The 17687-nt window shown below is 46.3% G+C and overlaps 1 protein-coding gene across 1 annotated transcript in view; it reads right to left on the bottom strand.

Moving 5' to 3' along the window:
• Window positions 1–9026: 9026 nt before the first annotated feature.
• Xkr6 (XK related 6) overlaps window positions 9027–17687 on the bottom strand; it is a 209281-nt gene continuing 200620 nt past the window's right edge. The window contains exon 3 of the mRNA XM_085828715.1: window positions 9027–11452. Coding sequence (XP_085684841.1) covers window positions 10488–11452 — 965 coding nt within the window. The 3' untranslated portion in view covers window positions 9027–10487. The remainder of the gene's footprint in view (window positions 11453–17687) is intronic.

Raw genomic sequence — 17687 nt, 5'->3', positions numbered from 1 at the left:
GTCAGTGAGGCAGGACACCCTGAGGATAGCCCTTCAGGAAAATTAAAAATGGTGTACACTCAAGTCTCTAAACTACCCAAGGACTTTGACTTCTTTAGCTCTGTAAAGAGCCAACTAGCAGCACACAGGCCGTTATTGGGTTGACATAAGAACCTCCAAAAGGAAAGCTTGCACAAATATAAGAAAATGAGCCCAGCTTGCCACCATTCTGAGGAAAGTGGATTCTATCTTCTGGTATGTTTGTGTCGGGGGGTGAGTTCCAAAGGCTCAAGAAAATCCAGAGCATCAGAGTGAGTGAGGCAGGGGGCCTGTATCAGAACTTGCTATCGGGAAGACGCTGAGCCAGAAAATACAGGAACTTGTGGGTGAGGGTCAGATACATATTTGCTTTGAACAAAAACCAACGCAACAACCTGATGATACCAAGAGATGACAGAAAGAGCTTTAGTGGGGTCATCTGCTGTTTCTCCCTCTCTGTCTCTCTATTTTTCCCTCCCTTCCATTCTTCTCATTCCTTCCTACCCACTCCTCTCCCTCCCTCTTTTCTTCCTTCTCTCCTTCCTTTTCTTAATATATTAATTTCTGTAACACATCTATCATTATCTCAGCCAAAGATCAAGGAAGAGCAGGAGGAGCGTCTCCTGCTGCCTCTCAGGGACTGAACTCCATCTTTCCTTACATCCCATGGAGCAGCTTTTCCATAAAACTTATAGAAAAGTGGTGTTCTTTTGTTTTTCTAGAAAATAGCCTGTGGATGTGGAGAAATAACAGAAATATTATTCATAATTTGGGTTGGCCACAACAAAAGTCCTACTGATGTTTCCAGGGCCTAAAGATGGACTGACTACACCTGGATGTAATAAGTCCCATGTGACCCTGGGGTTATAAAGACAGCAATGGTGAGGGAAAGGAAGAGAGATAGCTGGAAGGAGGCATACATAAGGACTGGCAGCACAGGAGGAAGGTCTTTTGGAATCAACAATATGGGGTGAGCAGTGCTTGTCCACACCAGGAAAGGACAGTGAAGCAGCTCAGCTGGAAGTTCAGAAGGCTCAACACTGGAGCCACCCTGCCATGGGCTCTGGATTGTGAGCACAAGGACATGCCCTCTAGAACCCCTCACCTCCTAAGGAAACCCACTCCAGACCTCTGTGGTCCTCCTTCAAGACAAATAGCCTCCCCTTTCTCTTTGTCACTTCTCCTTTCTCAAAGGAAAAACCAGCAGTTCTTTCCTTTCTTCAAAGACTGGGGTCACAGGACAATTTTCAAATAATAGATGATTTCACTTTGGTTCTAAAACAAAGAGGATGTTCCTACTGGGTTCTGAGGAGACTCTCATGGCAAGAGAGTTTGTGGGGGACTCAGGGACACCCCCGTGTAGACATTGGGAGTTCCAAAGCTAACAGGCCAGGGAGTGTTTCTAGAAGGCCTGGATTTGTGGCTGGAACCTCCACTTGCTCAGCTCAGAAGCTGTGGGTTCTCTGCAGAAGTCAGTGAACCTGTGGCACAGTACTCCCTGAACAACTTGAGATGTGCTATTCATTGAAGACACATTTGGTCCATATCATGTTCTGGGAAGGGAAGAGCTCAACACACATGGGAAAGCAAATGAGAAATTTAAACAGGCTTTGTTTTAGGCAAGATTTGAACATCTTCCCCCACCACCAAAATGCAAAAGCAAACAAGACAGTCAGACATTGTGTTTTCAGGCCAAGATCTTCATCTTTGGAAGCCAAGACTTTCCAGCAAACAGAGTACCAGACTTTCCAAGGAAACAAACAAGCTAAAAAGTACCAAGCTATTCCAGGACAGCCACAGGGACTCTCTGGATCTAAAGAGAGAAGAAAGCTGCTGCCACACTGAGTCCGGGAGGAATACTTGCAACAACAGAACCAAAGTCATAAGCACTGGTCCCAGGGCGCGTGAGCTCCCACCTGCCTTCATTTCTCCACAAAGGGAGGAAAATGCTTCTCAGGAACGCATTCTCTGACAGAAGCCGGGGCATGGAAAGGCCACTTTTCAACTCTGGAAGGAGAGTGGCCTTCCCGGGAGCAGATGATAATAGAGCCCCACACTGAGACAGCTCCGTAATCCTATTCTCTGTTATCGTTGTAAAATATACTTAAATGAGAGGGATGAGGATTTAGCCTGTGATCCCTTTTCCTGCGTCTGTCATGGCACTTCGTATCCAGTCAGTGCTCAATTAGTGCTGAAAAAGGCATTAAGTAGAAAGCAAACTTAGTAATCATAACACTGTTATCCTCAAAGTACTTTACCAGACCTTAAACTGCTTTACCCTCACAACATCCCTGTGAGGTAGGTAAGCAATATTCTCATGGCACAGAAAAAGAAATTGGCTCCAGAGTGACTCGACTTGGGTACATTTCCAAAAGGGCAGTCTTGCAATTCCCAATGATGCAAATCTGTCTGTCCATGAGAAAGCACCATGCTTTGATTTAAATGCTTTCTCTGACCCTTTTGTTAAAACAAAGAAAATGCTTCAAGATGTCACTCTGTAAAATCAATTTCTTGCGTTCGAAAAGAATACACTCTGTTGTTTCTGCCCCAGGGAATTGGAAGCACTGACCAGCTGGACACAGTTTCCTTCAGCACACTTCCGGAATCCTGCCTCATCCTTATCTCTTGCCTACCATTCATCCACTGAGGCTCTCCGTGGCTCCAAGCGTCCATCTTCTGAGTCCCTGTTTGCAAATGCTGCAGGATCCTTTCATGAATCAGAATGAGCACAGATGAGGGCAGAGGCGCAGCTGGGGGTTTCTGTATTCCTTCCTTTCAGTTGCCATCTGAAAAACCTTGTGGGAACAGATAAGGCCAGCAGGGTTGGCCTCACTACACACAAGTAGACACAAACTCAAAGGAGCTATTACTGACTTTGAGAGTGTGGCCAGCTGGTCCTTTGCATCAAATAGCATTAACCTCACAGACCAGAGTCAGAGCAGGTGTGAAGAGAGTCAGGCCAGAGCTCCATGGTCAAGGGCAGAAGAATTTGGCAGCAGCACCCAAGACCTGCTCTTGAGAGCACTCTGTTCCTCTGGGGAAGTCTCACAAAGCAACATTTCTTTCTTTTTGTAATTTTTGGTGAGAATTTCTATACCAGAATAGACCTAGCCCAGGACCAGGTTGACTGATGCATGGGCACTTGGACTTGCATACTTCTCTTTTTGCAAGAAGGTTCGCAGAACAATTTAGAATTGGTATCATGGCTGCACCCCTGAGTGCTAATGTCCTCCATGCTTCCACCTGCTCTCACTCTGGGTTAGGTCCTTAGAACAGTGACGTTCTTAGGATGGGTCTGTTTTCTTGTTCCAACTGTATCTTGGTATTTGAAATGATAACAGTCAAACCATAGTTTAAAAAGGAGGTGGGGATCAGGGAGAGAAAAAGAAATTGAACTTAAGTTTTTCAATTCAAATTGTGAGGAGGAAAATATCCCAATTTGGTAAAATAGAAAGAAAAGGAAAGAAAAGGAAAGGAAAGGAAAGGAAAGGAAAGGAAAGGAAAGGAAAGGAAAGGAAAGGAAAGGAAAGAAAAGAAAAGAAAAGAAAAGAAAAGAAAAGAAAAGAAAAGAAAAGAAAAGACCAATTGCATGTCACTCCCTGGTCCCACATATCTCTGAAGCTTTGCCTGCAGGCTCCACGCAGAGCACACCAGGGAGTGGTGAAGGACCCATGATGGGCATGAGCATCTGTAGCTGACAATATAGGTGTTGGAAAAGTACATGCGGAGCAGTCTGTACTCTGCATGAGTCCTGGGGATGATGAGTCCATTTGAGAAGAGAAGCCTCGAGGATTTGAGCAAAGGCAAGAGACCCTTCCCAAGATCTCTGGTCACCTCCCATACCATCCCAGAGTCACTTTGCCAATCCCATCTGATGTCTGTCAGACATGCTGTGACTAGCCATTTCCAGAAGCACATTCCCTGTATTTTATCTGGTTATTCAGGAAAAACTAACATCAAGGGACTTAAGAATTGACAGATGCCCAGCAGGTGCCAGGTGGCCAGATGTCCCTGGTCAGATGCTACTGTACTGAGTTAACAGTGCTGTGACACATCTGACCATCCAAGGCTCTATCTCTATCTACATGTCCTTCCTGCTCACTTCCTTGGCTTCTGGGTGTTAAGTGTATCTGGAATCTCCTCCTTTTCCATACTTCTAGTTCCCAAGAAATAGGGTCACCCTTATTCCTATGAGATTCTTTCAATACAGGCAATTGACTGAATCATTGGAGCACCCCTGAGCAGGAGGGAAAGCAGACGTGATCTGCTCACCATCCACTTTACTGATGGAGAAACCAAGGCACCAAGAGGTAAGTTATCCATAATCACAGTGGAGCCCTGCATCAGCCTGTGGTCCTTCCTGGTCTTTCTGGCTTTAGGCAGAGCACCTAGGAAGTGTGAAGGTAAAACAAGCCTCCAAGCCCGAGGACCCCAGGTCTACATTGAGGATGGATTAGAGTCAGATGTCTGACTGCTCATCTTTTTCCATAGTGACAGATGGCCAAAGGTTACATAGAGATAGGTGCTTTCCCAGTTACCAAGAGGAAAGTCATAAATATCTTCCCTCCTTGACTTGAGGGTGATGTTCTAGAAGCCATCCTCCCTGAAGGCAGGAACAGAGATTGCCGACTGACTTTAGTTTGAGGAGGGGGCTAGGGATTCTTGCTGGAGACCAGCCAGGGCAGCATCTCCTACCTGGACATACACATTTTCTCCATGCAGCAGGGGCATCCCAGGGCAAGTGTCTCTAGATCCTTGCCTGCTCCTGCTCCTATTCTTAGCCCTTGACACAGGTGCTGGCCTGAAGAAGGGGAATCTCCTGCAGAGACAGTCTGTCTGCTGCTCTCTGGAGCCATCATTAATAGCACTCATGACCTTTGGCTCCAGAACACTCCTGCTGTGTCCTGCCAGTCACCGCAAAGAAAGGTACAGAGAGAAAGAAGTAGATGATGCCTGGGAGTTGATTAAAGCAGAAAGACCCATGTGGGCAGAGGAGAAAGCTGGGCCTAGGTCAAGTTCATATCTTTTGATATTTAGCCAGTAGCAACAGATGCAGCTTTTGGAGTGAGAAACCTAAACCCAGCCAAGGATGGGGAGGGTGAGGCAAACTTTGTCACATCTTCCTTTTCCTCGGGGAAAGGCTTAGAGAAAACCTGTAAGAAAATGGACTTGCCTTTTACAGCGTTATACATTTCAAAGTTGAGACAGGCACATACTGACTTAGGATGCTCTTAAGAGTGGAAAGGCTGTTGCCTGCCTTTGGGTAACCATTACCAATGCCACATTCCAGAGGCTGGGCTATAGATGAGAAAGGAAGTCTACCCAAACTATCACAGGGCTCAGTTTGAGAAAAAGAGTGAGGGTAAGGACATACTTGAACCTAGAGGAGGCTCCCAAAATATCTATCTCATGTTCAACTGGACCTTGATGAATGGAGCAAAGACTGAGTTTAGCTTGCTTCCTGCAGGAGGCTATGTTGTGTCTCAAAAAGAGGGGAGCCCAGGAGTCATTACATGTTTGAGACCACAATGCTCAGAGTCACTCTCTGGCAGGCTGGGCAGTACCTGAGGGGTTGACTCCTCAGAGTCCTCTCTTTCTCCTGTGTATTGTCTTTCCCATGATTCCCTGGGGGCATGCTCAGATTTCCCTGGAAATTTCCTAAGCAACTCTAGAAGTGCCACTTGGATCCATGGAATTACACTGACTTCTCTTCCCTTTACATGTTAAATCTGTATGCCATGCTCCCAGCCAAATCTGGTGGAGTTATTTTAGTATTTGCCAATTGCTGGGCAAGTGGATGCAAGATGACCATCCACAGACTACTTGACCTGAGACTTAGCATAGCAGGGGTGTTGGAATCTTAAATACACTCCAGCTTCATTCTTCTCTAGACTCCTTCTATACACCAGGGGCCCAAACCTGCACCCAGAAGCTCTGTTGTTTTAAGGTAATGGGTAGAGAAAAAAATTTCTCAGGTCTAGAAGCATCAAGGCTTGAGGATCATGAGAGACCCATGTAGCGAGGCACAGAATAGACGAGGGGAAAAGCAATCATGAGTTCTTTCTCAGGCACGAGGAAATGTAAAGGGAGCTCAGATGCATTGAGGAAGGGGCACCTGACCTTCCCAGAGCTTCTCAGAAGGAGACACACATCTAGGTGGTGACAGCAGATCAGGCTGGAGGAAGAATAGAGAAAGTTACATAACTTGGTGCTTTTAAAAATACCATATGTCTCTCTGAAAATTGGGTCTAAAACCTGTAGCGTGAAAGGCCATATGACCAGGACAGTTGTCCTTGGAACCAGACAGGATCTGCCCTCTTTTAGGCACCATGAGGTCCTAGGGGGACACTGCTATTGAGAGGCCACAGGGACCACAAAGAATTGAGTGATTCTGTATCTGTGGAGTAGGATACAGGGATCCTCCAAGCTATGGGGAGATGTGTCTTCCCTTGACTAGGACAGTTAGGAAAGATGGAGTCCACTGTCTCCTGGCCCCTAGTCTACCTGGGCTTTGTGTATTCCTTCTAACATCCCTGGTTCCAAATACAGGACAAGACTGATATTAAAGAGCAGGCAAACATTTTGTTTGAGATATCAGAAACTTTAGGGCAAATGAAGTCCACAGGAACAGATTTGATGGATTTAGATCCTCTTAACTTCACCTATCGATATCCTTAAAAGACCTGAAGATTCTCAAGGCAGATCCACCCAGTATGTGGAGGGGGACAGCTTTTAGAAACAATACCAACAAAACTAATCTCTTTGCATCAATAGGACTACATTTCTTAGAATACTACAGCCAATCATTCTGTGGGTTTAAGGGAGTGAAATATGAGAATCTATAGGCATATTGTATGATGGGGGACAGTATGAAAAGAAAGAACAAGGTACTAACAGTTTTATCTATCAAAGCTAAATATCACGAGTTAGTATTTGCCATCAAGAGGTCCAGGAAAAGAAATAGGTGCAGAGATTTCTGTTGCAAGCACTGTAGGTTACAGCCGGGGAAAACTTAGATGAGTCTTATTAACTCATGGAACAAAAGGTCATCAGGGGCCCAGACACATGCCCAAGTGAAAGAAGATTGCCAGGGGGTGATGACACTATGCCTCAGTGCAGTGGTTCTGCTGTGGCATGCCCAGGTCATTTGGGAGGAAGACACTGAGAATGTGTGAAGTTCTTTAGTGACACTTGAATTATACCAATGGCCTCTGAAGGGGAAGAATAGAAGACCTCATGGGAAGGAATGCTTAAGAACAATGGAGTCTGGAGATGGGGCTCTCTACAAGATGAGGGTGATGCTGCCAGAGGAAACAGATCTAGTCTCTCTACAACCTTCCTTCCTCCTGCCCTGGCTCTGCTGTTTGGCTCTCTTCTTCCTTTTTCTTGTCTCTCTGGTCTTCCCTGATACTGCCCACAGATTTCCAAGTGCATTATAGGGAAAGGTAAGGCATGATGGAGGAGCTCAGGAGAAGGACAGAAATGCTACTAAAGAAGAAAGGGAGCCTAAACCCACCAAGGCTGAAGCAAAGGGCTGGTGAGACGTCCACAGCTGCACTTCTTGCTCCTTCACCATCCATGGCTCAGGCCTCCATAAGCTGGAAGCTGTTTTTCCCACTCTGGATGTTCTCAGCCAACACCCACAGTTTCTAAGCTTTGTATAAACATGAACACATGCGCTTGTACGTGCTTGCCAAAGACACAGTGGTCACAACAGAGGTGGCAGACTAAAACCAATGGTGGGGTCAAAGAGCAAGAGATAAAATGGAAAGGTGTCTAAAAGTAGACATCCAAGAGGAGCGTCAGAGGTCCAGAGGGGACATGTGGCACTGAACAGCTTCAAGGAAGCTATTCACTGGCACATAGAGTTCCAGACCTGAGACAGGCGCTGGGACCAAAACTAGCCAAAGTGATGCCCTGCCACCCCACAAATGGACTCACCTTGCCCAGCCTGAGCAGAGGATTGGGTAGAGCTTGGGGGTAGAGCCCCAGCAGGTGCACGTGACAGGCCACATAGGGAGCTCCCTTGGTTCATCATCGTGGCACGCAGCTCCAGGCTGTCCCTCACTCCCTGCCCTGTCACTGCCAGGCAGGCTGTCCGCCCAGCTGTTCTTCACCTCAGCCCAAGTGTGCTCTGTGGTGTCCTGCTTCCCAGAGCAGGGGCCAGGTAGGACCCCCAAGACCCCATCTAAGAGAGGTCCTACAACGTTGTGGCAACACATGAGATAAGGCAGTGGAACAAAGGAGGGTTTCGCAACTAATATAATCTTGTAAAGATTTAAGAAAAGAAAAAGAAGATTTAGGTAAACCATGAAAGGGTGACAAGGAGGGACTTGGTTCTGTTTTTTTAATAGTTATTTAAAATAAAAATTTAAAATCCCTCAAACATAAACAACAAAAAAATTTCCTCAGTTTTTGAACTTCTCTTAAGAATAGCTCAGTGTGAGGTCTCGCACCCTGAACAGTTAATCCAGAATTAAAAACCAATTGCAACCACAGACAACAAAGACTAACAGTATGTACTTAAAAATACTGTGTATGTATATATATAGATATATATATATATTTACACATATATATCTTTTGTAGAGATATTTTTCCTTTTATGATTAAATTTCTTTTTCTTTTTTCTTTTTTCTTTTTTTCCTTTTTTTCTTTTTTTTTCTTTTTTTTTTTTTTTTGTGCCCAAGTAGAGATAGAATGGTATCGAAATAATACCCTAAAACAGAAATACTGTTTAAAGGAACAGTACCTTCCAAACATAAATTAAAAATTTTACAAATGGTCAAGCATACTTGTGACACCTCCAGAAATTCACCTTGGTATAGACAGTGAGAAAATAAACCATTGATTCTGACCCTCACCAAAGCCACAGGGCCTGGATGATCAGCCTCTGCTGCTGGGATGGGGACTTGCTCTCCAGGGAGATGGCCACACACAGATGCCACCTACCCCACCTTCCCATCCGGGCTTCTCCCCCTCCTCCACTTCCACAGCATGTACCTCACTTCAGTTCTGTGTATTTCTGGCAAGACCTTGCAGCAGGTGTACACACACACACACATACTCACACACACACACACACACACATACACACACACACTGTCCACTCACCCCAAATGCACCAGGCTGAATGAGTCTCAGCCAACCACATTGACAGAAGCACCAGTCTGTGAAATGGGTCGGTTAAGATGGTTTGACTTTTTTTTTATGTAGATAGATATTCTAGTGTTCCTCTTTATGTTATTTTTTTAAGCACAGATGAAAAATGAAAAATTCTTTCCAGATCAATTTAAGGCTTCCCACCAAATGAAAAGAGAAGAGGCCTTACGCACTGTCACGCATCACACACACACACACACACACATGTACACACACACCCTTCTCAGCCTTAAAATGACGGAAGAGATCATTGTAGTATTGTGCCTTTAAATTGATGTCGTCCCTTTTGCTACCATGCTGAGTTTGATCATTGCTGATTCTCTTTGATGGCGTTTATGAACATCTCCTTTGATCTGCTTTTAGAATCTATCAAATTGGGTGTTTGGAAGTTTAATTCTCGTTTGTGTTTTCGTTTGGTTTTTTGCACAGGAAATTAATGCAACTGTTGCTAGGCAAATGTTAAAATGGCACATAGTCAGCCTTCAAGGAGCTTTTCGGCCAGTGGAGATCCAAGTAGCCCTTTAGCTTCTAGAAGGCTCTGCAAAATGGGGAAGGGGCAGGAGAAACCAAATAGAGAGAGGGCTTTGATGCCTTCATTTTTGGTCAATTTGTTTGTTTGCTCGTTTGCTTGTTTTTCGATACAAATCATTTGATAGGAAAGTTTGTTTGGGTATGGTATCTGTTTGCTGTTTTCGTTTATTTGCTTTTTCGGTAGATTTTGTTTCATTTGATTATTTAATTTTTTTTCCCTCTCCTGGTACAAAAGTCACCGGAGAGTTTTCTGTGAGGAAACATGACAGTACCTAAAGAAACTCAGCACCTAAGGGCGTAAGGCAGTTGAAGGTTTTTGTTTGTTTTGTTTTGCTTTGCTTTGTTCTCTCAATCAGCACCAATCCCATAAATGATCTACACTTGGTGTAAAGTATAAAACTTTTGTTTGTTTGTTTGTTTGTTTGTTTGTTTTGGAGAGGAGATTAGCTCTTCCTTCTCCATCCTAGGAACTGCAGTGTGGGATTATTTAATTTTTTTTCAATACTGTTTCTTATGTGTAAAAAACAAAAGAAAGGTTTTCTTTCTGTTTTTACTTACAAAACATAGAGAATATCTTTGTATACATATAGTGACTGGAAAGAAAGCTTATCTGAAGGGGATGTGACTTATTGATCTTTTTTGTAGTGTTGGCGTTGTTGGTGTGGCGGTGGTGGTGGTGGTTTTGTGTATTGGGGGAAGGGAGGGTTATATTTCTTGCAGGCGGCGTTGACCGCAACCAAACTTAAGGTCCCCTTCTCAATCTGGGTCAAGGTGTTCTAGAGTGAAGACTCATACTGCAGCAGCTCATAGAGCAGAGGCCCATCTCGGTAGCGAATGCCCACTGCGGTGGGGGTGACGTACTGCAGGATGTTAATAGTCCTCCGCAGCCTCCTGTCTACAAAGTGCGCATCCCAGGCCGGGTATCGCTTTCTTGGCATGTCAATCTTAATCAGGGGCCCTTCTGGGTGGTAAGGACGCCCTGACGGGGTAGAGGGCCCCATGGGTCTCACTTGGAATACGGGCAGGCAAGTATCAGCCGTGAGGTCCTCCTGCTGTTCCGTCACAGCTCTGGTGGGCGTGACCTGGGTCCCCCGGTACCCAGGGGTCTGAGGTGCCATAGGCTCAACATCAGGGGGCAAAGGGATGCCCCAGAGCAGCTCGGCACAACAGGAGCTGGCAAAGACCTTAGCCCGCGGCCCCATGGGATGCAACACGCCATAGTATAAGAGCATGAGCGTAATCCCAGCCACAAAGCTAACGAAGACACAACACAGTGCTGGCACGGCATAGGAGTCAGTGCTCTCCGGATTTCTGTAAAAATACCAAAGGAACGTCAAGGCAGCATTCTCGGTCAAGACTATCGTATAGTATGCGAACATTCGGTATCGAGTCCGCCCTTCCTTGACGTTAAACCAGCAGAAAATGTACACGATCCCTACCACCATGTTGAAGAGGATCTCCTCCCACTTGGACATGCAGAAGTCTGTCCCACCATGGATGATCCAGAAGGCCATGGCGCACCAGTGCACCACCACGAAGATCCCGAAATACAGCTGGAAGATGGAAGCAAAGAGGGCGAAAGAGATAACTCGGGATGAGATGGTGAAGAGGCGCCAGAAGAGGTGGATGAGGGCCCCTCTGTAACTCATGCTCTTCTTGTCGTCCCTGGAGTCCCGCAGCAGCTTGTGATAGGAAGCTAGCACCCAAGCCAGGGACATCAGGGAAGTCACAGAGGAGACACCTGCCAAAAAGACACAAACCCACACAGTTAAAACCTTGGATATCTACTGTGGGTGCAGCGGGACTGCTGGCTGAGGAGACGCCCCCACATGCCGCAATCTAAGGAGGGAGAGACAAATATACATCAGGCACTGAACCGGAACCCCAGCTGCTTCCTATACTTGACCTCTTCCATGCACCTGCTTTCTCAGCAGCCCTTGGCCAAGTCCTCTGCAGACTTCCCTTGCTGGGTTGTGCTCCTTCCTCTGGTCTCCCTCCCAAGTTAGCAGCTAAACACCTCCTGCTTTGGGAGTACTCCTCCTCTCAGGTTTGATTCCCTGTGGGCCTCTGTGATTCTCCCTAGCAAACCATCCAACACTCAAAGATTCTGAGAGCTTGGATGCCTCTGATCCTTGGAAGCACTCAAGTTTCTCTAAAGCAATTTTCTTTCAAACGCTGCTGAGTTGATGTTTTGAAAGCAAATCAGATGGAATGGTAGTGATAGCTGTTGGCTGTGGTCATTGCTGCATCCACCCACAAACAAGTCGTCACCCACCAAGCACTGTTGTACAGCATCCTCTCACACAGGATCCTACCCCACATCCCCGAATTCCTCATGCATAGCCTGAGTTAGTATCCAGTGCCCCCTTGTGTGGTCCTTCCTAAAATTCAGAACTAAATGCAACTGGAGGACTGGCTGCCATCTTCTTGATGGTCTTCTTAACAAACTGTATGTTCTCACAAGCATGTCTCTATTTCTGTCATCCAAGCTAAAATCAGTGCTATGCCACCTATTAGCATTAAGGTCAGATCCAGACACTCAAGGTTCTAAGAAAGATGGGTTAGACCCTCCATTTGGGTCCCTGCACACCACCCCGCAACGATCCAAGCTTCAAGGAGGAACCAAAGTCCTTCTGCTTTCTGGTCCCAGGATTCTGATCCTGCCCATCCCACAAGTCTCCCTCCTTTCTTTGGCCTCATGCTGTAAAATAGTATGGCAGGAGTCATAGCAACCCCAGCATGTGAGCAACACACAGAGAACATTGAACATCTGGATTGTTGGCTGCCACCAGGAGCGTGTGCTGCTGTTGTCCTATCAATAAAGATACAAAATCAACAGGAGCCATGAGGCATGAACCTAACTTCTCCATGGAAACCAATCAAAATAAGATCCTGAGAGCAGTGATGTGGATTTTCCTCCAACTTCTCCAGAAAGTTCTAGAATGGATACTTGCATGCCCTGCCTGCTTATCCTACACACAGGGCATCTGGTCTGCACCCTAGAGGACATGCATGGTTTGCGTACCAAACATTCAGAGGAAGGTTGTGCTTTGGCTGCTAGGTTGGAGTAGGAAAAGCAGTTCCTCATAGGAGCCGCTTGACTTGGGTGTGGGTTTCCAGAGGGCAGGGAGCAGGAAGTCTCACCATTGTAGCTTCTATCAGACTTATTCCTCCTGGGACACTCTGAGGAATTTTTCTTTTCTACCTTCCTTCCTCCCTCCCTCCCTCCCTTCCTTCTTCCCTTGAACTGAGGTGTTTCTAAATAGTCTAGGCTGATCTCAAACTCAATACTATAGCTCAGGTTAGCCTGGGACTCTGAGTCATCCTGCCTCAATCTCTAGGGTTCTAACAGCTGAACTCATTTACTTTTGTTTGTGTGCATGCGCAGATGTGGTGTGTGTGTGTCTCTGTGTGTAGTTATGCATGGGTATGCGTATGAGCATGCAGAGATCAGAGGCCAGCTTTGGGTCACATTCCTGAGGAGGAGTACACTTTATGTTTTGAGAAACAGGGTTTCACACTGGGACCTGGAATTACCAAGAAGGTTAGTCTGGCTGGCTGGCTAGGGATCCACTTGTCTCTACAGCAACTCAGGAATCACAAGGCTTTGTGTGTGTGTGTGTGTGTGTGTGTGTGTGTGTGTGTGTGTGACAAATCAAAGTCATAATGTTTGCATGACAAAAACTTTATTGACTGAACCATATTCCTAGCCCCTGAATTCATTCTCTCTGTCTCTCTCTGTCTCTCTGTCTCTCTGTCTCTGTCTCTCTCTGTCTCTCTGTCTCTCTGTCTCTCTCTCTCTCTCTCTCTCTCTCTCTCTTTCTCTCTTCTCTCTCTCTCTCTCTCTCTCTCTCTCTCTCTCCTCTCTGTCTCTCTCTGTCTGTCTCTCTCTCTTTCATTTTTTCAAGAAAGGGTTTCCTTTGTGTAACAGCCCTAACTGTCCTTGAATTCATTTTGAGGACCAGACTAGCCTCAAACTCACAGAGATCTACCTGCTTCCACCTGACCCAAGTACTGGAATGAAAGGAATCCCCAGATTATCCTGAAGACCAGTGACTGTGCAAAGTAGGAGAGCGCTCTTCCTGCTACCTGGTGCTGCCTGCTAACTCTGTCTCTTCTCCATGTTGTTCTTCTGACAGCTGATTTTTTTTAAAGTTCTCAAGGTCATTCATAATGAAGGTCATTGGCCTGCTTCGATGGCAGAACCTGTTCTACTTCCTAGCTATTGGCTCCTTGGGCCCTGGAATGACCTGCTTTTTCTTTGGGAGTACAAATAGGCCTCCAAGTCAAAGGCACGCATCTGGCTAGAGCCTGGGAATGGGACTGGCAAGCAGTATGGGGTGTAAAGATGGCCGTTTACCCACACAGAACAGGGACTGTAGAGAAAAGAGGGTGGCCTGGAGATGTCTAAACCCTCATCCCACTACTTTGTGAGCACATCACCAAAAGTTTTCCAGCTCTTTCATCCAAAATTAGTGGAGGGCAAAGGCCTTATTCCATCTCATAGAAGGGCTGAGAAAAGCCAGGCTCATAAGACTCTAGACAGGAAATAGTTTTCTCTCTGGAAGTTCACTAGACAGTGATCTTTATCCTCCATGGTCTCAAGAATCAATGGTACAGGTATCAGATAAGACCTGTTTTCAACCCATGGAACGCATCTAAACTCAGTTGTAATGCTGGACATATTGTTGTTAATTGATGGATGGTTTGGCCAGAGCACACTTACATCTTTTCTTTGGATAAAGTTTGTATACTCTCCAACCCATGGAACTGTTACTTCAATTGTTTGATGGCAAGATTAGCTGAGGGCAGCCAGATGATGGAGGTGATGCAGAAGGAGATGACAAACCAGGACAGAAGGGACACACAAACAGAGAGAAGGATCACATGAAGGTTCAGCAAAGGTACCACTGGAATTCTAAGGAGAGAGGCCTCAGAAGCCATCCATCAGCATCTTGATGCAGAATTCCAGTCTCTCAAACTGTGAGGAGTTTGCTATGGCAGCTGTTCAGCCTGTGGCACTCTGTGATGGTGATCCTGGGGAACTGGTGTAGTTTTCTATTGACTTCATTTTCCAAAAGGTATTTTTAATTTATTTGAGTGTGTGTGTCTACATGTGTACCATGTGTCTACAGATACCTAGAGTGGCCAGAAGAGGGCAGCAGAACCCCTGGAATGCATGTACAGGTAGCCATGAACAATTAATTCAGTATGGGTGTTGGGACCCCCAACCCTGGTCACCTCCAAGAGTAGCAAGTACTTAACCACTGAACCACCTCTCCACTCTCTTACTTCATTTTTTTTTAAATAAAGAAATTTAAGAAAATGTTCCAAATCATGCATCTAGCAGGAGACGACACAGGATTGGATCTTGAAAGTGACCCATGCCCTAAAGCTCCTAGACATTGCTGGTCTTTATCAGGGGCTGAGTGAGTGGTAGAAAAGTAGGCTTGAAGATTTGCATCTTGCTGGAGTGGAAGACAATGTAAGCTCTGTGGGAATCCATGGGAGGCTCTTGAAGTCCCTTGAGCATCCTCAGGAGATGAATACCCAGACTACAAAGAAAGCAGCAACTCTCACAGATTCCTCTGTGGCCACTGTCCATTCAGGAGATTACTCTGAGACTACAATGGGCTCTATTACCTGGAAGAAGCACAGGGTTGCTGCTTTGCAGTGGCTCCCTGAGGTCAACCTAAAGGTCAGCATGTTCCCCTGAGCAACAAAAGTTCACAAAAGGCTTGGGAGGCCCCAGGAAACCCCCTTGCTAGGCCTGGGAACCTCAGGGGTTTCTCCTCACTCAGAGCTTGGCCACTTGGTGTGTGCCTGAGATCAGGCCGGAGACTGTTAAAATGCTTCATGTTTAGCTATGACATGTTCCCTGTGGTGAGCTTCATGGTTCACTCCCTGCCCTGATACAGAGCAGGAAGTGAGCTTGTGGCTCCTGCATGGAACTAGTCGAAATGCAGTCAAATGAGCTGGAGAGTGTTCAGGCTGCGGACTCCTGTGGGTAACTGCCCCAGCAAAGGCTTAGAGAGAAGGCTTTTGGACACTGACATCAGGGTTCCACGCTAGTCCCAACCAGTCCTACAATGCAGTGAGTGACACATGGGGACAACTGTGGGGGATGACCCAGCTTGGTGTTCTCAGGACCAGTAGAGCTTTTTGAGAGTGGTTGAATGAAGAAGGCATCTGGGGAAGGTCGGACTGAAGTCCAGATGGGAGGGGTGGTTTGAAAGAAGAGGAGGTGTGTGGGAGTTGCCTGGCAGCAGCAGGGAGCTGGGCCATCAGGGGAAGCTGAGCTCTGAAGGCAGAGGGAGGGCAGTACTGATGCCCACTGGGGCCAACCAGTCAGAGAATGGCAACTCAACACGCCTCTGGAAAGGGAGCCCAGGACACAGGAGAAGTCCTTAGAGGAACAACTTGGAATATGTCAGAAAGAATGTTCTAGTAGTCTCTGTCAGCACTCAGTGAGGAAGGCACCTTTGGAAATAAACTCTTATATTAAGACAGACGCCTTTAAAATACCCTCTCCACCCTCTTTTTTAATCCAGCTAAAATTCTTTGGGAGGAAATAAAATCCTTAAAGGTGTTCCTATTGGTCACTTCTATAGTGAAACTTAAGCATGCCCAGGGTGCAGGTGTGCTCCTGCACACCATCTTAGGACACAAGCTGTACACATGCCTCAAATATTCCTGTCTGTCACTTTCCAGTGTGTACTCCATGACTTTGAACTAAGCATGCATAAAAGAAAAAAAGGAAAGAGAGGAAAAGTCTGCCATCTTTTCCCTTGAAATAAGACTTTAAGCCAACTCAAGAATGTGCTCCCTAACAGAGAATGCCCAAGAATGTGCCCACCCTTTAATGCAATGGCTCTCAAGCTGTGGGTTGCTTCCCCTTGCGGCAACTGACCCTTTCACAGGTGTCACATAACATAACATAACTGCGTATCAGATATTTACATCATGAGTCATAATAGTAGCAACATTACAGTCATGCAGTAGCAACAAGAATGATTTTGTGGTTGTGGGGGTTACTACAGTATTAGAGGGTTGAAACTTTAGGAAGCATTAGATTGGGGGACACTACAGCATGAGGAACTGTATTAGAGGGTTGAAACATTAAGACTCTAACAGATGTGTAGAGGCTCTGTAAATAAAATCCTGTGCCTCCCTTTGGCTGAAGAGGGCATTGCTTTGCATGTGCTCCATGCTCTCTCTACCTGTTGCAGCTATGAGTCTCTCTCTCCACTCTTATCTTGGCTCTGCTTGGCTCTGGCTTGTGGTCACTAGCATGGGGACCCATCTGCAACCCTGGGAACACCTAGGGAGGCCAGCTGGAGCTTCTGAATGGATGAGGGGTGTACTGCAGAGCTTCAACTTGCCATCAGCTTCCCTCCTCTGTATTTTGCTGAGTGCCTTAGCCTGATCCCACGGGGAACCACAATACTAGAAAAACATTCTGAAATGAGGTGAAGGGGTATTGAGGGCAGAGCAAGGATCATGGTTGGAGAAGGGACCCCCACATACACACACCCCATTTTTCTCCTCTTTCTCCAGCTCTTTCCTGCTAATGTGGAGCCATGATCAAGACACAGTAGTTCTCAGAGGTCAGCTGCCGGGACCCCAGATCCTAGTCTATCAGTGTCTCACTTGTTTCTTGCCTGGGACCCCAGATCCTAGTCTATCAGTGTCTCACTTGTTTCTTGCCTGGGACCCCAGATCCTAGTCTATCAGTGTCTCACTTGTTTCTTGCCTGGGACCCCAGATCCTAGTCTATCAGTGTCTCACTTGATTCTTGCCCTTTGCCCTTGTGAGAGATAGCCTTACTTCCCATCCTGTTTCCAGCTGTGAGACCTCCCAGGTGATCAACTGTGGGCTGCAGGTGACTGAGGGCTGGCTCTGAGATTTGGTGGCATTGGGTGGGCTCTGTCCTCTGTCATGCCCCACAGCTAGCTTCTCTCACTCCTCCTGCTGCC

Source organism: Mus caroli, unplaced genomic scaffold, assembly GCF_978045245.1.
Source record: "Mus caroli unplaced genomic scaffold, Mus_caroli_1 scaffold_12, whole genome shotgun sequence".
NCBI classification, from domain to species: domain Eukaryota; kingdom Metazoa; phylum Chordata; class Mammalia; order Rodentia; family Muridae; genus Mus; species Mus caroli.
This window is presented reverse-complemented; position numbering and strand designations above follow the sequence as displayed.